Source organism: Corythoichthys intestinalis, chromosome 17 (assembly GCF_030265065.1).
Source record: "Corythoichthys intestinalis isolate RoL2023-P3 chromosome 17, ASM3026506v1, whole genome shotgun sequence".
Lineage (NCBI taxonomy): Eukaryota > Metazoa > Chordata > Actinopteri > Syngnathiformes > Syngnathidae > Corythoichthys > Corythoichthys intestinalis.
Genome location: NC_080411.1, coordinates 35,519,461 through 35,541,284, shown reverse-complemented (window position 1 = coordinate 35,541,284; position 21,824 = coordinate 35,519,461). Strand labels below are relative to the sequence as shown.

General features: G+C 38.7%; 1 protein-coding gene across 3 annotated transcripts in view; it reads left to right on the top strand.

Moving 5' to 3' along the window:
* brinp1 (bone morphogenetic protein/retinoic acid inducible neural-specific 1) overlaps positions 1-21,824 on the top strand; it is a 333,495-nt gene that overhangs the window by 290,064 nt on the left and 21,607 nt on the right. For all 3 annotated transcript variants that reach the window (XM_057818881.1, XM_057818882.1, XM_057818883.1), the window contains exons 6-7: positions 4,185-4,421; positions 17,789-18,011. In XM_057818881.1, the coding sequence (XP_057674864.1) occupies positions 4,185-4,421; positions 17,789-18,011 (460 nt within the window). The remainder of the gene's footprint in view (positions 1-4,184; positions 4,422-17,788; positions 18,012-21,824) is intronic.

Genomic DNA, 21,824 nt, shown 5'->3' with positions numbered 1-21,824 from the left:
AAGTGAAAATAAGTAGTTTTAATTGAAGTGTGCACACAACAGACAACGTTTGACAGTTAAACAGCAAGCTATTCATGCGTACAATGTATATTAATGCACTCGCTTTTCCCTTTCATTTCAGCTACATCACATTTATTTGGCCTGAATTGATTTTTTTTTTTTTTCACCTTTTGGTGAAAGTAATACGTGCACGGAAAACAGAGGGGGGGGGAAACATTCATCATTCAGTACGATATTATGTTGTGGCTCCTTCGTGCATATTTTCTGCTGAGGCAACCTTTGTGTGCTCAAGTAAAAGCGATTAAAAAAATATTGCTTTCTAAACATTCTGTACAAAAAGGGCATGGAAAAAAACTATTTAGTTCTTTTCCAGTCCACTGGCTTGTAGAGTTGAGGATTTATTTTCCAAGGCGTAGTTGAAGGAAAAGGCTTTACTGCCGCACAACCTTCATTTCTGTGAGATCTCCTGAGAGATATCAATTGGCCCATAGTCCAGAAATGATACGTTTGGAGACAGTAGGACGGGGCGAAATGCACTTCTGCTTCCATTTGTTCGCCTTTAGTTTATATACCAAACTAGACTGCCACTGCCTGCCAGGTCAGGTCAAACTTTAATATAGAGTAGTATTGTTGCATTTTGTCTTGCTACGCTTTGCCATTTGTAAAGAACATACACCAATTTTAGAGCACTTTGAGAGTACCTTAGGGATAGAAAAGCAGTATTTAAGTGAAATATCTATTTACTATTTAGTTAACTACCGTATTTTTCGGACTATAAGTCGTTTTTTTTTCATAGTTTGGCTGGGGGTGCGGCTTATACTCAGGAGCGACTTATGTGTGAAATTATTAACACATTATGATATCATTTCACATGTTATTTTGGTGTTTTGGAGTGACACTGATGGTTTGGTAAACTTATTAGCATGTTCTTTATGCTATAGTTATCTGAATAACTCTTAATAGCTATGGCCACGTTCGCGTTCTGCCTTTGGCAATGTGTGTTCAATTGTATGAATGACTTTTTTTATATTGAAATGCATGCTTTTAGTTTGTGGCAATTTCACGCCCACGTGGGGGCGCACTCGCACTTGTTTACGTGAAGAAGAGCGCTCACACGCCAGAAGAAGACGGACAGCTACGCAGCTCTGAGTGGGCGAGTTAGCGAGAGAGAAACATGGCTGTGAACCTACGTTCATTTTTTATGTTTGTAAAATATCTCTACAGAGGCAACACCTGTGTGTATCATCTTTTCTGTTGTTGTTGTGAGTTTTCCACCCGCGATCGGACACTCAGAGCCAGTTGTGTGGTTGTTTGAACGATGTGCAAATGCTAGCGAACGCATGCTAACTGGATGTGTCATATCTGTAATAGCAACTAATTACCATTTATTTACGTTGATGCGAACCTGTTTGGTATTGAGGACGAAATTGAATCAGCAAATTATACGGACGTCCAGCATCGTCATTTGGGAGTTTAGCTTGCTGTATAGCCAGGACCGAGCCATAGCGTCCTGGTGAGGACAGTATATTCGCATTTCGTTGTTCATGCACTGTAGACTTATTCAGCATGTTGTTCTCTATTGTATTTTACGATTAAATTGCCTTTAAAGATGACATATCTGTTCTATGTGTTTGATTTTATCAAGAAAATTTCCCCCAAAATTCGACTTATATATGTTTTATTTTGTCTTCGTTGGGCATTTTATGGCTGGTGCGACTTATACTCAGGTGCGACTTGTAGTCCAAAAAATACGGTAGTTATTTAAGTAGGGGTGAAAGTGGGATGTAACGGTCTGGAACACGGTCCCGGTAAAATATTTGGGGGCGGAACAGTGCTTTGATCCTGAAACTATGACGGCAACTATCAAAACCCTATGTTAAAAACAAAAACAAAAAAACAACAAAAACTGCAAGTCTGCCACACACGCATCTCATCTCCTTGAATAAAGCATAAACTTACCACTGTCAGATTTACATACACAAGTGTTAACAACAAGCAAATTAAAGTGAATGATTTTGTTTCCCTATATTTTTTCCCAAGAACAACCATAACAAAGTTGTATTTAAAATATTTAATTAGCCAGGCTAATGTTGTAGCTCTCAGCTACGGTACATGTATGTAAAATATGTAGCTGATTACAGCTACATTACCCTACATAATACGGCTTTTTTTCTTGTAACAATAGTATGATTTGCATGTCGTTGTCCCTCTTTTTCCTTTTATTCGGCCCTAATACGTACTACATTACCACAACAATCATAGTCCTTCTGCTAACTTACCCATTTCACAAAGTAGGGGGAAATTCTAATAGCTGTGTAAAGAGTTTTACTAGTTTCGGTGAGAAGGTGAATAGTTTTTTATAGAATTTTTTTGTTGTTGTTCATGAACTACATTTCCACACAAACGCAATCGAAGTACCGTTTAGCTTAGCAAGGAGAGGTATGAGTCATTTTTCGAGTGTCCAAGAGCAGGCGAAACTAGAAAAAAAGCGCATTTATCGATGTTTCGTCAGCCTCATTGCGTATATCCAGCCCCCAAAACAGCTTGATAGCACAGATATAAGTACGCCAACCCCTCTGCTATTGGATGCGTTGTTGACGTTAGCGTGGTGGCGCTCTGAAAATAGAGCAAGGCTCTATTTTGGGCCCGCCTCTCAGCGCAAACTCATTCAAACTTGCCGTTCCGTCCAAAACGGCCGCGTCCACCACTTTCGCCAAAAAGTCCGATCCAAAACACTGTAATGCCCTGGATCGGGGTAAGAAGGAGAGGATTCTGTATTGACTTATCCACTTTATTGTGGCAACAATAATATTGAAAGACAATAACAAAATAACAGCAAATGCAACCGCTATCACTCGCTATCTCGCCTGGTCTCCCATTCTTCCTAATCGCTTCTCCCTACGTCAGAGCTCCCCAGTCCAATCATCTCTTACGGGGGTTAAACATAGTTACGGACATTACAATACACAATGAATAGTTTGCCGCTGAACCCTTCACACTAGGCTGCCACGAGTTTGAAACGGCCTTAAAAAAAAAAAAATCTCATTTGCAAGGCATAGCGGCTTTTATTTTGGTGGAGCTAGCTCCACAATCTTTTTATATGTAGGAGAAACACTGGATCAGCATAGATAGTTAACGCTGATTAGTTCAAATATACATGTTTTCTGGAACAGCGAATAATTTTACTCTACAATGGGTCAAGTTAAACATTTAATTTTGTGTTTTATCATATTTCAAGTTGTGCATTTTTGAAATGTCAGTACCAAATAAACATCAAACAGTTTTATTATTCTAAACATAATAATTCCATAATTAAAATCATAATTAAATAAATACAATAGTAAAAATATCATTTGGGCTAATTGTGCTTTATGTATCTATAATACATGCATATATATTTTTAATAAATTGAAAAATATTTGTTTCAAGATTTTTTTTCACATTTGGTTTTCAGTTTCGGCCAGGAATTTTTCTTTCAGTGCAGCCCTAATACATGGTATAATACATATTATGAGAAATATGATGTATCAATTTATCAAATTATTGATATTATATTTTAGTTAGCTAATTGTATGAAACGCACACACTGGCTCGAAAATGGATAAAGGTGAGTTGGGGGTTAACAAATGTGTGCTAAATACGTCCACAGTACACTTGATGGGTTGCATCAATCACCACTGAAGGCTGTCATGCTAAGAGCAAGCCAACATAAAATTGTCAGCTATTGTTGAACCGTGGAACTCTTTGAAGCACGTCCTTTAGACAAAACAACCCAGAGTCTAACACAAAGGACACTTCACTGTGCATTTCTTCACACACAATACCTTTATAGGGCAATCATTAAATGAATTAGAAGTTGTTCTTGACCTCTTTGTTTTTATGATGTACTGTAACTCTCATTACTGAATAAGATGCCAATACAATACTGCATCAATCCATTTTTCCATTCTGTTGTCCTTAATGGCATAGTGTTAATGGCAAGATCTAAGTTTAAAAGCCCCTCAAGTTACCAACAACCGTTTCTAATTATTCTGTTATTTTAACGTAATCCATTGTCTCGCCCAAAGTCAACTGAGGTAGCCTCCAGCTCACCTCCCACCAACATGAGGAAATGTTGTATGGGAAATGGATGTAATAATGTCTTGCTCATCATGCTTTAATTGATCTATGTTGATATTTTCCAGGTCTTCAGGTAATCTTCCCGGAGTACCTGCAGGAAAAGTTTGTCCAGTCAGCTTTGAGTTATATTATGTGCAATGGAGAAGGGGAGTACCTGTGCCGCAACAACCACTGCATCTGCCAGTGTGCTGACGAGTATCCCCAGTGCAACTGTCCCATCACCGATATCCAAATAATGGAAAACACAATGCTGGGCATGGCTGAGTCATGGGCATCCTCTTACAAAGACTTTGAGAACTCTGGTGAGTAGTCATGAGCACCTTTGCTTGAGAATTGAGTTTTCAGTCCTTGACCTATGACCTATTAAAGCATAGGCGGAGTTTGACTTTAGGGGCAGGGCAGGCACAACATGTTGATGATGCAGTGTCAGCAATAAAATTAATTTACAAGAATATAAGGTGGAAAAGCGCTATACAACGATAACACCACCATTGACACCATTATAATAATAATAATGCGTTGAAAAAGATTGTTTTTTTTATGTTTCCCTATCATTCTTGAGGGAAATTCTAAATCAGGCCGCTTAGGATAGCTATGCTTCTCGCCACGATCGTCATCCATTGAATATGCTACGCCCGCTGGAGTCGTGGCAATGTAGTTACCCCCGTCAAAATTTGTATCCTCTTGGCGGAGCCACTGCGCTGCACTGATTTGTTTGATTCCTGTGTTTTGATGATGTAGTTACTGTATCAACAAGGTTTAGAAACAGCCAATCTGTCATTTTTTTTTCTGTCATAATACGTAACATATTTGCTGAACGTAAAAAAGGCAATGTTTTACTGTTTTACTCGTAGGATGACCTTAGCTTATGTCCAAAAGAATTGGCACCCCTGCAATTCTGTCAGATAATTATCAATTTCTCCCAGAAAATGATTGCAATTACAAATGCTTTGGTAGTAATATCTTCATTTATTTGCAATTATTTATCTTTATCATTTATCTGCAATGATAAAACACAAAAGAGAATGGAAAAAAACATCAAATTATCGTTTTACAAAAAAACTCACAAAAATGGGCTGGACAAAAGTATTGGCACCCTTTGAAAAATCATGTTATGCTTCTCTAATTTGTGTAATTAACAGCACCTGTTACTTACCTGTGGCACATAACACATGGTGGCAATAACTAAATCACACTTGCAGCCAGTTAAAATGGATTAAAGTTGACTCAACCTCTGTCCTTCTGTGTACCACATTGAGCACGGAGAAAATAAGAAGACCAAAGAACTGTCTGAGGACTTGAGAAGCAAAATTGTGAGGAAACATGGGCAATCTCAAGGCTACAAATCCATTTCCGAAGACCTGAATGTTCCTGTGTCTACCGTGCACAGTCTCATCAATAAGTGTAAAGCCCATGGCACTGTGGCGAACCTACTTAGATGTGGACGGAAAAGAAAAATTGACGAGAGATTTCAACGAAAGATTGTGCAGATGGTGGCCAAGGAACCTCGACTCATATCCAAACAAGTTCAAGCTGTCCTGCAGTCTGAGGGTACAACAGTGTCAACCCGTACGATCCGTCGGCATCTGAATGAGAAGGCTTCTATGGCAGGATACCCAGGAAGACCCCACTTCTGACCCAGAGACATAAAAAAGACTGACTGGAGTTTTCCAAAACTTACCTGAGAAAACCAAACACGTTTTGGAAGAATGTTCTCTGGTCCGCTGAGACAAAAGTAGAGCATTTTGGAAAAAAGGCATCAACATAGAGTTTACAGGAAAAAAACGAGGCCTTCAAAGAAAAGAACACGGTCCCCATAGTCAAACATGGTGGAGGTTCCCTGATGTTTTGGAGTTGCTTAGCTGCCTCTGGGACTGGACTGATTGGCCGTGTGCATGGCATTATGAAGTCTGAAGACTACCAACAAATTTTGCAGCATAATGTAAAGCCCAGTGTGAGAAATCTGGGTCTCCCCAAGAGGTCATGGGTCTTCCAGCAGGACAATGACCCAAAACACCCTTCAAAAAGCACTAAAAAATGGTTTCAGAGAAAGCACTGGAGACCTATAAAGTGGCCAGCAATGAGTCCAGACCTTAATCACATAGAACACCTGTGGAGAGATCTGAGACCTGGAGCAGTTGGCCAAAGAAGAATGATCTAAAATTCCAGCACAGCATGGTAAGAAACTCATTGATGGATACAGGAGGCGGTTGTTGGCATTTTATTTTGTCTAAAGGTTGTGCTAACAAGTAGTAGGCTGAGGGTGCCAATACTTTTGTCTGGCCCATTAAAATGATAATGATATTATTATTCTTTTTTCATTCTCTTTGGTGTTTTTTCATTGCAAGCAAAATAAATGAAAATATTACTACCAAAACATTTGTAATAGCAATCATTTTCTGGGAGAAATTGAACATTATCTGACAGAATTGCAGGGTTGCCAATACTTTTGGCCAGAAGTGTCTAACTGTTATTACTGTAATTCAAGTCCTGTTTGAGTTGTCCAATTTGATAAATGTCGATGTCCAAAATATATAATGTTTTTTTCTGGTTTCAATTAATTGTTTAAGTCGACATTACAGATAACTAATGTGTGTGTGTGTGCTCCCGCAGCCATGGGATACAATTTTTGACAGAGGTAACTACATTGGCAAGACACCGGTGGTGGCTCTGTTGTACAATTAGCTTCTTTAGTTGGGCAAATTGAAACTGCTCACCATTTTGGCGATGCTCTCTGGAGTTTCATGGTCCACATTTTCAATCCTTGGTTCTTGCTCAATAGTTGTGGTCGCTTTTGAAAGCTTAGGTTTGAAAAAATTATGTATATCCTTCCTGCCTCTTCGGTCCTCCGGGGGTTTTGGCTAAGCAAAGCAAATGACGGTCTAAGGTGCTAGCCACATGATCTGTTCGATGATTCTGTTCTTTTTTTGTTCAATTTACTCACTTTTGTTGTACGTTTCATTGCTTTACAACTCTCAATTTTAAAATCATATATAAGAAAGTCAATTACATACAATGACACATTTCGGCCACGTTTAAACTCTGCATATGTAATAAAAGAATCTTAACTGTTTTCAAGTCATAATTTAAAACATAGTGCAATGACTATCTAGTTAAAATAAATTCCAGGGTATCTTTAAATTTACGATTGTTGTAGGACACTAAAGACAATATCAATTTATTTTTGCACTATGCCCATAGCCGCAATTTTTTTTCCACCAGCCTGTATTTTGTACGTAATTTTCACTATATTTTTAATGGTTACGGCGAACGGTAAATATCAAACGGGAAAACACTCTAGAAGCTACGCTACCAAGCACCACCCCCCGCTTGGGTTTTAAGCTTTACAGGAAAAAACGATTTCATAAGGGCCAAGGTTGACAGGCATGTGATACATAAAGCTAGAGTCACTTCAATTCCAAGGTTTTTTTTTTTTTTTTTTTAACAAAAAGTACAAATCTCTAGTCAGTCACACAAGGTAGGCTGCCCAGGACAGAAATGCTTGGGCCATTTTTTTGGTTCCACTCCACACCTGCTGGGCGGACTGGCTGTGAATGCTTATTTTTCTGTGCGATTGACAAAGGTTCATTCGCCTCTCCCAGATCAAATGAATTTGACGTCAATGGCACAGTTAACATTTTTATTTTAAAGACTTTCTAAAGACATTATCTGTTTTAGTAAATATCCATTTTGTCATCTAAATGTGGCACTACAGAGAAAAAAAAATTGATAGGGTTTTAGTTTGATTAATCATCGGTACATTTTATTACCTTTCTGGGAATATGTATTAGAGTGCGCATCCATTTATTTCCCTCACATACAGGACGCGGCAGCTGTCGAGCCGACGGGAGGGAGTGAGATGCTAATTGTCTTATGAGGGTGTCTGATTCAGACGACTCTTAATCGTGAGCCAACAAGCCCACGGCGGCTCATTGAGCAAAAGGTTGAGGGTGGCATGTGACATCTATGAATGCTGGGTGGAGCAAAGATAGTGGAGAGGAGGAGACGGACTCTGGTGTCTTTGAAGCGAACGAGCAAAGCAGATCTGACAAGCCTCGGGAGGACGAGGCGAAAACTCGGAGAAATGTCTCCGCTGAGGCTGGGGGAAAAGAAAAAAGCTGTTACACTGTCGTGAAGAAGTGGAGTGTGGAGGGCATTGCCATATTACAAATTGTCCTTTGGCTCCCTTCAACTCACGAGATTATCATAGGATGCTGAAGGTCATGTTGGCTTTTTTATTTGCAATTTATGAACTGTATATGTAGCATTACATGCAAAAATGTGTTGCCTAGACCAGGGGTGACGATTGTTCACTTTCCAACCATTTTCTGTAGCATGTGTCCTCATTAATGGTCCTCTGGGTTTATTTTGACAATAGCTTGCTAAACCATCTGGGGACAGTGGTGTCAAACTGGCGGCCCGGGGGCCAGTTTCACATCATTTGGTGTGGCCAGCGAAAATAATTTTTACTTTGCAACGACCTAATGTTTTTCGCAAAAATATTTTTTTGGGTAAAATTATCCGTATCGTAAATTGAAGATTATTTACTAACTCTTGATGCATGTTGTTGTGAAAAAGTCAGATTACAAATTAAAGCAGCCTTAATGCTTTTTTTGCCTTTTATATACGCCTTTTAATTAAAATAATATGCAATTTATTTTTTTAATCTTTTCTCCTTTCATTAGTATTAATACTATTATTAATATTACGATTATATTTGTATTTTAATAAATTTTCTCAAATTGATTTAACATCTAATTAAAAGCAAAAATACAAGTGTTGTATATGAAGGAGATAAATTAAAAAAGACTATTTTTTTCCCTTTGGTTTAATTAAAAAACGAACCCCCCCCCCTTTTTTTTTTTTTTTTTAAATAAATTAAAGATTGTAAATAAAAGTAGAAATGAATGAAAGAATATCTATATAAAGAGAATATCTCATTTCCCCCCCCTTTTTATATATATCCATATATACAGTGAGTGTTAGGGTGTGCGACGAGAGGGGATCCAAATGCAGACAATGCAGTGGTTGTGGCGAGTCATATTTTATTGGCGAGCGCAAACAATAACGTGGCGGGTGTAGGTCGTTCTGCTTGGGGTAGCTGAGCCGACGTGGGGCGTGGAAGCTCGGAAGGAAGGCAGGCGTGGAATCTGACAGGGGTGCACAAAGTCAGGACCTGGGGCGAGAAGATAAAAGTCGTGAGCCGGCGATCAGATAAATAATCAAGTACGCGAGATGCAACTGACGTGGTAAACAGACTAGTTGTTTGGGCGACGAGGTGCTGGCGTCCACTGGCTTATAAGATGGCTGATTGGTATTGCCAGCAGCTGTGGCCGCTCCACCTGCAAATCAATAAAAACACTCACACCTGCCCAAGGTGGGCCAGGTCTCAGGAGGGCGGGGCCGAGGCCCTAACAGTGAGGAGCAGAAGTCTTTGCACCCCTTGTGATTCTGCAAGTTCACCCACTTAGAAAATTGGTAGAAGTCTGAAATTTCAATCATAGATGCATGTCCATTTATAGAGACATAATCTAAAAAAAATCTAAAACTTACATCGTATGATTTTTCTATAATTTATAATATTTATAATCAGGGGTGCACATAAGTGGTGCGCATGCGTACTGGACGTAGACACACGCGCTGGCCCTCAACGGCTTCCATGCACTTTTGCGTACCACTGTAATCGGGGGCGGACACGAGAAAAGCACTTCTCAAAATGTCAAAGAGGCCGGCCCCACTGAGTAATTATTTCCGTGTTCCCCAACCCCTCGTCAAAAGACAGACAGACGACAAAGACGTCACCGGAGCTACCGAAAAAAAAGGACTTTTGCTGAAAAGTGGCTGCAGGAGGTACCATGGCTAGAAGCAAATGATGCTCGCACGGAAATGTAGTCCAAAATTTGCCGTGAGAATTCCAATGTCGCTGATAAGAGCAGCGCATTTTATGCAGGGTCAAAGAATTTCAGCCATCCAAACTTTGAAAAGCCCGAAAAAAACAGAGCATGTGGCAATTAAGCAAACTATCGATGTCAGGACGCCACTGGCGGAATAAAGAACAGCGCCATGCACTGACAAACGTGTTTTTGCTCGCATTTCACAAAGCTAAACATGCACGTTCAATGAGCTCTTATGAGGAGGACATCCCACTTTTACAAAGGCTTGGAGTTAATGTGGGAGCCGCATAATGCCCTTTATTTTGAATTAGTGCTTTTATGTTTATTTCTTTACAGTTCACTTCAAAGTAATGGCAATTTTGTTGTGTCAGTTGATAATCAAGCATTAATTGTTAACATAATTAATTAAAGGTAATTGGCTCTAAGTAAAGCTTGTCATAATTTTATTGCATCAGGCGGGCCGGCTCTCAAGCTCAATGAGGACCAAGTCACATCTCCAGGTCCTCCTCTGAGAACCTGGGCAAAAAATATATGTGCACCCCGGTTTATAATATACTGGGGTTCATAACTATTTGTACCCCTGAGAACCCGCAATAATTATGACATTCAGAGAGTTGTCAGTCTACTTTAAAAAAAAGTCCACCTTTACCCCATCAGTAACCACCCAACCACCACCTGTTTGAGCTCATTGTTGTGACCTGTGCACCCCAAAGTCGGTCATAATCCAACTACTACCATGAGCAAGACCAGAGATCTTTCGATAGACACAAGAGAAAAAAATGTTCAGCTCCACAAAGCTGGAAAAGGCTATGGGAATATTTGGAAAGCAGCTTGGTGAGAATAAATCAACAGTTGTAGAAATTATTAGAAAAAGGAACTGGCTAAACATGACTAATAATCTACCTCAGACTGAGGCTCCATATAAAATCTCTCCTCATGGGGCATCACTCATGATGAGAAAAGTGAGGAATCAGCTTAGAATTACACGGCAGGCGCTGGTCAATGACCTGAAGACAGCTGGATGCACAGTTTCAAAGGCTACTGTCAGTAGAACTACGGTGCAATGGTTTTAAATCATACATTGCTCAGAAGGTTTCCCTGTTGAAGCCAGTGCATGTGAAGGCCCGTCTGAAGTTTGACTGGGACCATATGAATGATGCAGAGGGGACATGGGAGAAAGTCATGTGGTCAGACGAGCCCAAAGTAGAATTGTGCAAATTTTACACGTCGTGTGTGGAGGAAAAAGAAGGATGGGTACAATGCCAAGAACACCATCCCCACTGTGAAGTATGGGGGTGGAGACATATGCTTTTTCAGCAAGGGGGGACAGGACGCGGGAGATGAGCTCTGTAATAAAACGCTCATCTCCGTGTGATCTGCAATGAGAGGACCACCAATGGGCACTGCATTGAAGCATATTATTGCGACACATGTTTGAAAGTTCAAGAAAAATGTATGAGTGCATTATCAACTCTCCATGTCGAGCGAGCCGGCCGGTACCGCATTTAAAATTACGGGGTGGCGGAGAGGCAGATGCACTCATCAAAAAGCCAGAAATGACTTGCGCAGGTTCCCTCACACTTGTTCTACACACTAGATGATAAACTGTGAACAATGACTGTGGAAAAGAAAAGAGGAGCAGGACTGCCACATTCTGATCGTCCGCCTCCATCGTTAACAATGCCGGCATGCCACACTAAAAATGGCAATGGCAAGCTCCATGACGTCACTTCCTTAATATCTGCTTGTTGTACGGAGACAGCAGTCTATATTAAGCGGTGGGTAATATTACCCGCCTACATTATCCGTGTAACAACTACGGTATTTTTCGGACTACAAGTCGCACCTGAGTATAAGTCGCACCAGCCATAAAATGCCCAATGAAGAGAAAAAAACATAAGTCACATTTTTGGGGGATAAAATCCAAAACATAGAGCAGATATGTCATCTTGAAAGGCAATTTAATATAAAAATACAATAGAAAACAACATGTTGAATAAATGTACAGTGTACAATGCATGAACAACGAAATGTGAATATACTGTCCTCACCAGGACGCTACGGCTCGGTCCTGGCTATATGACGATGATGGACGTCCGTATAAATTGCTGAATCAATTTGGTCCTCGATACCAAACAGGTTCGCATCAACGTAAATAAATGATAATTAAGTTGTTTTACGGCAATGACATTAACGGTTAGCATGCGTTTGCTAGCATTAGCACATCGTTCAAACACCCACACAACTGGCTCTAAGTGTCCGATCGCGGGTGGAAAATGCACAACAACAACAGAAAAGAAGATACACACAGGCATTGCCTCTGTAGCGATATTTTAAAAGCATAAACAATGAACGTAGGTTCGCAGCCTTGTTTCTCTCTCGCTAACTCACCCACTCACTCAGAGCTACGTAGCTGTCCGTCTTCTTCTGGCGTGTGAGCGCTCGTCACGTAAACAAGTGTGAGTGCGCCCCCACGTGGGCGTGAAAGCGCCACAAACTAAAAGCATGCATTTCAATATAAAAAAAAAGTCAATAATACAATTGAACACACATTGCCAAATGCAGAACGCGGACGTGGCCATAGCTATTAAGAGTTATTCAGATAACTATAGCATAAAGAACATGCTAACAAATTTACCAAACCATCAGTGTCACTCCAAAACACCAAAATAACATGTGAAATTATATCATAATGTGTTAATAATTTCACACATAAGTCGTTCCTGAGTATAAGTCGCACCCCCAGCCAAAATATGAAAAAAAAAATGCGACTTATAGTCCGGAAAAAATGGTAATCCGGACAAGAGGTATATTAATGTAGCTGACGTGCCATTTAGTCCAACTTAATTACACGTTTAAGGCCATTATCTGTCGTAGTGTAGACGTTGTCTAATTTATCGCAGCTAACGGCCTGATACGCAGTGGCGCCTCCAGAAATTTTTCATTGGGGTGGCCAAAACTAAAAGCCATAATTTCAGGTTTTCATTATATTATTGCAGTAAAAAGGTCAGTGGAAAACTATCAAAAAGACTTAAGGACACGGCTACTGATATACTTTGGTGTATTGTGTAACATTTGATGTTACTAATGATTTAATGTGCATAGTCCATACCTGTCCAGTCAACATTTTGAGTTCCACAACAATTGTTTTATTGTGTTATGTAGAGGTGTGCAAAATTTCCGATTCTTAGATTATTCGTGATTCGGCCGTGAAAGATTCGAGAACGATTCACAAACATCCAAATTCCGATTATTGAAATATGCCAAGTAAAGCTGGAAGTACAACACACTCAGTGCGCCGCGCGGTCAATGAGGAACAGAGCGAGAGTAGCTTAACATCATGCTTCTCATTACCCGGCCCCTCGGGTAATGCCAATGCTCAACTCACGGCTCTAGCTCAACTCATGCCACGAGATAAAAAAAAAACACAACAACATACCTGACTGCTGCCGAAAAGCTGCTACAAAGTACATCCACATAATGTTACGGTAGATATCATTTATATAGGACTAGATGCAGTATAGATTCGGTAGCGTTAGCAGCACACCTACAAAAATCTAGATGCGGGCGTTAGTAAACGTCCGCCATCTTAAAGCAGTACACTTCTCTGCAAGGCTGTTGTAGCGAACCTTCCAAGCAAACTTTTTATCTAAAATACTCCTAAATCGGTAAAATATTGACTTGAATCTATCTTTAAAATAGTTTTTAAACTTTCATATGTCGAAAGTAGACAAAAGGGAAATTATGGAATAACGGGAGCAATTTCAACAACTTTAACGGTTGATTCACAACATTAATTGAATGTAGTTTAAAGCTGCTGATACAGAATGGGGACTGGAGTTTTTTATTTACTGTTATTTTTGTATATTTTATTTACTGCTATATGTTAACTTAATACTGAAATAGTAGTTTGGTTTAGCCTCACAGTATTTTTGAACAATTTTGGAACTAATGTACAAAATATTAAAAAAAAAAAAAAAAAGGAGGGGGGTGCATCAATAATCGTTTTATAATCGAATCGGAGCCTCTGAATCGTAATCGAATCGTTAGGTGGCCAAGGATTCCCAGCTCTAGTGTTATGTATATATTAGGCATAAGGTGTACATTTAACTAGGGCTGTCAACAATTAAATTTTTTAATCGAGTTAATCACAGCTTAAAAATTAATTAATCATAATTAATCGCAACTCAAACCATCTCTAAAATATGCCAATTTTTTCTGTAAATTATTGTTGGAATGGAAAGACAGATATAGACATTCAACATACTGTACATAAGTACTGTATTTGTTTATTATAACAATAAATTCACAAGATGGCATTAACTTTATTAACATTCTTTCTGTGAAAGGGATCCACGGATAGAAAGACTTGTAAGTCTTAAAGTATAAATGTGAGTTTGTTTATTGTGACTAAATATTGCCATCTAGTGTATTTGTTGAGCTTTCAGTAAATGATACTGTAGCGACTTAACTGTTCTGCCCAAATATATGTTGGGAAGTGGTGCAACCATGAATGTGTGTGGTGGCTGCAAATGCTATATCTTCTCTGTGTTGGGTACACTACAGGGTGTTAAGAAAAAGATCAACTCCTGTCATTCTTCCCCACGTCGCTTCCCACAGTGTTTATAGCTGCTGTGGGAGCGATGACAAAGCTTTTGCCAATTAAAAGCACGGCCCCAATGAATGCTTGTATCTACTCCACTCTGCCTCTTATATCTGTATATAAGTAAAACGGCGCCATTGTAGGCTGTTTGCGGCAATGTGTGAATGAGTCGTACCGCGAATGCCTTAATTGCGATGAATATTTTCACGTGATTAATTTTTTTTTAAATTAATTAGCGCCCGTTAATGTGATAAGTTTGACAGCCCTACATTTAACAAAACAAAATAAATGCATTCATTTGGGAAGAAATGCATAACTGACGCTACAATAATCTAATGATATACTGGCAAGCAGGGTGGCCAGTGGGGTGGCCAACATATTTATAGGGGTGGCCGTGGCCACCCCTGGCCACCCCCTGGTGGCGCCACTGCTGATACGTAAAGAGTAAAGTTGAACTATTTAAATTCACAGTTCATGAAAATAGGCAAGCAAACAAACATCAACACAGAGGCCAAAAGGAACAAGGACGGGCAGTTTATCTGGCCCTAACCTGTAAAGCAGGTGGGAAGCTAATACGGTTTTACAGTACAGTTATATTCACCGTTGACTCTTTGATTAACACACGTACCGTAATATCGATGCTGCATTCACGTATTGTTGGAGTAATCGAAAAAGATTCTCTATTACATGGCGTCTATTAGAAGCGCCAAAGCGTCACTCAACTTGTGATGCATTGTTGGAGCCTTAAAATAGGCTACTCTTCTTTGTAGCAACCACATTATGATACAGTACTTATGTACAGTATGTTGACTGTATATATCTGTCTTGTCTTATCTTTCCATTCCAACAATAACTTACAGAAAAATATGGCATATTTTAATTGATTAAGATTAATTCATTTTTGAGCTGTGATTAACTTGATTAAAACTTTTAATCGTTTGACAGCCCCACTTAAAACACCAAAGTACAAAAAATATTAGGACATTTTTGTCTTTTTTGTTGAGTATGACAGGTAATCTAGCCAATATAGTCGAGTTGGTAACCTAAGTTTGCAGATGCCTTTAGCTTCGAGTGGCAATGCTATAAAGAAGACATTACAATGTTAGTTGCTCCATTATTCATGTTGAAGCCTTTTAAATTTAGCTCCCCAAACTTAAGACTCTATGTTCTCCTACCGGAGATGGAACATCAAACACCCTCTTGCTGGCTGTTTCTTGAAGTCAAAATCTAAATTCAGTAAGACAGTGGAACAAAATGGCACTCAGACCTCAGCTAGCGCTTGTCTGTCTGACTTTGGTGCCTTATTTATTTAATCCTCTTGCTGTTGTTTAAATCTTCCAGTAGCACTGACAATGATAGACGTCCAATCATGTGGCTTGTTTTATTTGTCTCTTGTAAATTTTGTTAGCCGCCCAATCCATTTGAGCAGGTTGGGCCTTAATTATTCATTTGTTCATTTGTTTATTCATTTTACAGGTTTTCAGTTTGTGGTGTATGCAGTTCCCATTCGGATTTCATGAAAAAAAAATCCTTTTTGACCCACTTATGGAAGAGTGTCGGGTCCAGACACTCGGCACCCGTGTTGTTTTTTGGCAGCCCTTTTAATTTTCATCTTAGTCTTACTGTTTTGGACAATAATACTTTTTAGTTTTAGTCATATTTTAGTCATTTCAAAATGTGGTTGTCTTCGTCGAGTTTTACCTTTTTACTCAGAATGTTTTTGATTGTAAAATTGTAAAAGTTTTTGTCCAAAAATAAATAAAAGGTTTTCAACAAATTTGAATGAAATTGACAGATGAGCACGTATTGGAGCATCCACAAGGACAACACCAACTTGGTAATAATACACACTCAGCAGTTTAAGAGGACGCTCGCCGTTAGCATTAACCTAATGCTTACACAAATGCGATGCTATGCTAACGCTGCAGTGACATTTAGTGTGTGATGATCACTCAGAACAGACCTTTAAAGGCTAAAGCATCATTGCATATTCTCGCTTGCCAAGATAAGAAAACAAATCTTACCGTGTTTTTTTTTTTCAAAACAAGCAAGCCTGGAGTGGGCACTGGTTTGTTTGGGCGCAGCACGTCACATGAGCGTCACTACAATTCACTGCTACGTTGCAGGCTAACTACACTTAAAAATGTTACACATTGTAAACATGGATGGAAACTATGGCACATTTTCATCTCGTTCTCGTCTCGTCAGACAAAAACTGGCATTCGTCTCATAATGTTTTAGTCTACCAAGACACATTTTTAGCTGGTGATCGTCTCATCATTGTAATGAAAAACTTGTTGATGGATGAAATATTCTGGTCTGAACAATACCTGAAATGAAATTGATGCTTGTATTTAATGTCTGGGAGTGTGAGGATTCTCGTCATTAGCATTAGCCTATTGTTCACGTGAATTTATGCTAACGCTACGAGTTACATTTATTGTGTGATGATCACTCAGCACAGACGTTTAAAGGCTAAAGCAACATTGAATATTCTCTCTTGTTAAGATAAGAAAACAAATCTTACCATGTTTGTTTCAAAACAAGCAAGCCTGGAGAGGACAATGATTAGTTAGGGGGATGCAGCACATCACATGAGTGACGCAACCAGAGACTGCTACGATGCAGGCTAACTACACGTAAAAATTTTACACATTGTAAACATGTGTTGGAAACGATGGCACATTTTTGTCTTATTCTCGTGTCATCGAAAACTGGCATCAGTCTCGTCATGTTTTGGTCTCCCAAGGCACATTTTTGGCTCGGTATCCTCTCGTTATTATCATGAAAAAAATGTTCATCGACCAAATATTTTCGTTATCGTCATCGTTGACGAAAACACTGGTAAACACACAATTTAGCACCTGTTATCTGAAATTTAAGTAAATCTATCCCTCAGCATCATCGTATACAAGTACATGATATTCATGATTTTTTTCTTGGGCTTTTACTCTTTGTGTGCCATTTTCTGAAAATGGTGATGCATGAACTAAATACAGAAAATTATTGTTCATCAAAGTTAAAATCCACCTCATGTTATATTTAGATAATAGTGTTATTGGTAATCAAGTTCAGATGGTGTGTTTCATAAAATCAAATCAAATATTGAACATGTGCCTTGAAAGAGTCCAATGAAAAAAATATAGCCCCCTCCCTCCTCTGTTTTTTACAGATGAATTCAAGTCCTTCCTGAAGAGACTGCCTTCCACTCACTTCCTACCTATTAACAGCGTGCACTTGCTGTGGGGCAGCGACTGGGACCTGCAGGCTCGCTACAGGCTACTTCAGAGCTCCCTTGAGGTCCAGCGTCTCAAGATCCGGCGTACTGCCCGCAAGCTCTTTGGCCTCAGCATCCGCTGTCACCACAATCCTAACCACCAGATGCCCAGGGAGAGGTGGGTAGAAATACAATCTTGACAGAAACCGCCCAACTTGTCATGCTCCATCAACCCAAAGGAATACATGACAAGACAGTTACTTATTTTAGATGAAAAATGTCCTTTAAAAAAAACAAATGATAACCGCTTTTCCGAGCGTGCTTGCTTTAAAACAGGCGTCTAATGCATTTTTGTCAATGGGCGCATCGAGGATAGCGCTGCAACGATTGTCTATTCGACAAGAAATCTATTATTATATTAACTAAAAATAAATGTTCATTTAACAAAAAAAAAAAAAGAAAAAACTGCTTATTTTATTCATTTACAGTATTTAAAAAAGGGGAAAAAAGTAAATATTAACATTTTTTTCATTTTATTTTGTTGATTTACAGTTTTTAAATAAAAGTGGAAAACAGTAAATATTCTCTTGATTTTTTTTTTTTTCTTATTGCTTTTTTAAAAGAAAAGAAAAAACATTTCTTATTTCATCTTTCGAATTAAAATATATATTTATTTACATTTTTTAAATGTAAACTAAGCATTTGCTTTTTCCCGTCTTTCCTTTGTCAGTCATCGTCTTTCTTTCGGGCAAATTCCACACTCTGTAACTGTAATGATTATGATGATGATGACAATGACAATAAATTAATTCATTAATTCAAATAAAAAAAGGTAAAAACAGTTGATCATCTCATTTAAAAAAAAAAAAAAGACGTATGAAAGGCATTTTTTATTTTTTTAAATCTAATTTATTTCTAAATGGGAAAACAGTATTTTTTATTCAAACACTGGCAAAATATGAAAGGTAGAAAGTCTCATTTATGTAGCAAGAAAACAAAGTCGGTTTGAATTACCATTGAAGGTCGCAAAAATGAGGTTGCGGGAAAGATTTGCCTTGAGTTTTAAACTTGTGCTTTAAAAAGGGCATTATCCATAATAGATATTGAGCTACGGCTGTGTTGTTTGTGTCCATCAGGTCGCCTTAGTGCTAAGGTTTGCACATGCAACTTCACTCATGTAGTCCCACGTCGCCATCTATAAAAGCAAATGCAGCTCTGGGAGTGTTCTCGAAAGGTCATTGCTCATATCTGCCACCACCTACCTGCTCTTGCAGCTTAAGAGCCTTGGCTACGCGGGTGCGCCACCGCCTGACATGACAGCAAATACCCCGAAATATGAAACAGTCGGCTGTAATGAAGGCGTCAGTGTACAAATGGAAAATGATTAAATATTCATTTTAAAGTCTGCTGAAAATGAGCACTTCAAGACTGTCAGGAGTAGCACTACTGTAAAAAGATTTGGCTTATGAAGTGTTATCAAAGATAGCGCGCGCCTCCCCTTCACACTATAGCTTGTTTCAAGAGGATTACATCATTTTATAATTTCAAACATCCAGCATTTGGATAGTTCCACCCCATGTGTGAGAACATGTATAAATAATTATTTTCAAATACATTGTGGGTTTATTTGTATTGTTGGTTTATCTGTTATTTTTATGCTGGTAGTGTTAGATGTAGGAAGAGGCGGTGAGAAGCCACGCGTTGATGACATAGCTGTATACAGCTACATGTCTATATACACTTTATAACTGTATTTATGGATTTATCATATGTTCTTATTTGGGGCTGAGCGATATGATAATATATATATCCAAAACGGTATACCTGTACAGTAAAACTTTGACATTTACCTGTACCTGCACATTTTGGCCAGCAGAAAGCACTACTTTGCACAGACTTAGTACTAGAGCTGACACTATAATTATTTTTTTCTTTATAATAGATTAATAAGATGATTAATTAAATGATTAATCGTATCAATGTCACTTTTTTTCAATTGCCTTCACAATTTAACTTGAAGTTGTTTTAGGCATGTTGTAAGCAACAATGAAGACAAAATGGATGACTTTTTCCTTCAAAAATATGATATTACAGCTTCCTGACTTAACTGTACTGTAGTCTACAACTCTACTGTTTTAAGCACCGTACTTTTCGGACTACAAGTCGCAGTTTTTTTCATAGTTTGGCTGGGGGTGCGACTTATACTCAGGAGCGACTTATGTGTGACATTATTAACACATTATGATATAATTTCACATGTTATTTTGGTGTTTTGGAGTGACAATGATGGTTTGGTAAACTTGTTAGCATGTTCTTTATGCTAGAATCATCTGAATAACTCTTAATAGCTTTGGCCACGTTACCGTTCTGCCTTTGGCAATGTGTGTTCAATTGTATTATTGACGTTTTATATTGAAATGCATGCTTTTAGTTTGTGGCGCTTTCACGCCCACGTGGGGGCGCACTCGCACTTGTTTACGTGAAGAAGAGCGCTCACACCCCAGAAGAGGACCGACAGCTACGTAGGTCTGAGTGAGTGGGCGAGTTAGCAAGAGAGAAACACGGCTGCGAACCTACGTTCATTGTTTATGCTTGTAAAATATCTCTATAGAGGCAACGCCTTAGAGTGTCATCTTTTCTGTTTTTGTTGTGTGTTTTCCACCCGCGATTGGATACTTAGAGCCAGTTGTGTGGTTGTTTGAATGATGTGCTAATGCTAGCGAACGCATGCTAACCGTTTTTGTCATTGCTGTAAAAGCACCTAATTATCATTTATTTACGTTGACGCGAACCCGTTTGGTATCGAGGACGAAATTGATGTAGCAAATTATACGGACGTCCAGCATCGTCATTTGGGAGTTTAGCCCGCTGAATAGCCAGGACCGAGCCGTAGCGTCCTGGTGAGGACAGGATATTCGCATTTCATTGTTCATGCACTGTACACTTATTCAGCATGTTGTTCTCTATTGTATTTTTATGTTAAATTGCCTTTGAAGATGACATGTCTGTTAAATGTGTTGGATTTTATCAAGTAAATTTTCCCCAAAAGTGCGACTTATATATGTTTTTTTTCTCTTCGTTGGGCATTTTATGGCTGGGGCAACTTATACTCAGGTGCGACTTGTAGTCCGAAAAATACGGTACATAAATTTTGTTAAAGTTTTTAATAAAGGGTCTGAGTATAAAACTTAAAAAAGAATAATTTCTGAATTCACAGATCTGTCAAAAGTCCTGTTTGTTCAAATAAAAAAACATTGACATTGACATTTTTTTTATTGGGGGTAAAACGCTGATAGAAGTTGTGTTAATGACTCATTTATTTTCTTTAAACAAACTAAACAAAATTGAATAAAGAGGAGGCAGACTGTAATGAATCAGTTTTCTTTATCAAACGGTATAAATACAGTGGTATGAAAAAGTGAACCTTTCGGGATTTCTCACATTTCAGCATAAAGTCAACATCAAATGTGATCTGATCTTTGTCAAAATCACACAGATAAAACATTACAACATAAAACATAAAAATTAGACAAAACTGTCTAATTTAACTAAAACCACCCAAACATTTATAGGTTTTCGTATTTCAATATGGATACTATGCAAACAATGACAGATGGGGGAAAAAGAAGTGAACCATCACATTTAATATTTTATGGGCCCCCCTTTGTCAGCAATAACGTTTCCTGTGGCTGCAGATCAGTCTGGCACATCGATCAGGACGAGTCTTGGCCCATTCTTCTCCTCAAAACTGCTGGAGTTTAGTCAGATTCCTGGGATGTCTGGCATGAATTGCTGTCTTAGGTCATGCCACAGCATCTGAATGGGGTTCAAGGCTGGAATTTGACTTGGCCACTCCAGAATGTGTATTTTGTTCTTCTGAAACCATTCTGAAGTTGATTTACTTCTGTGTTTTGGATCATTGTCTTGTTGCAGCATCCATCCTCTTTTTAGCTTCAACTTTCTGACTGATGGCCTCAGGTTTTCCTGTAAA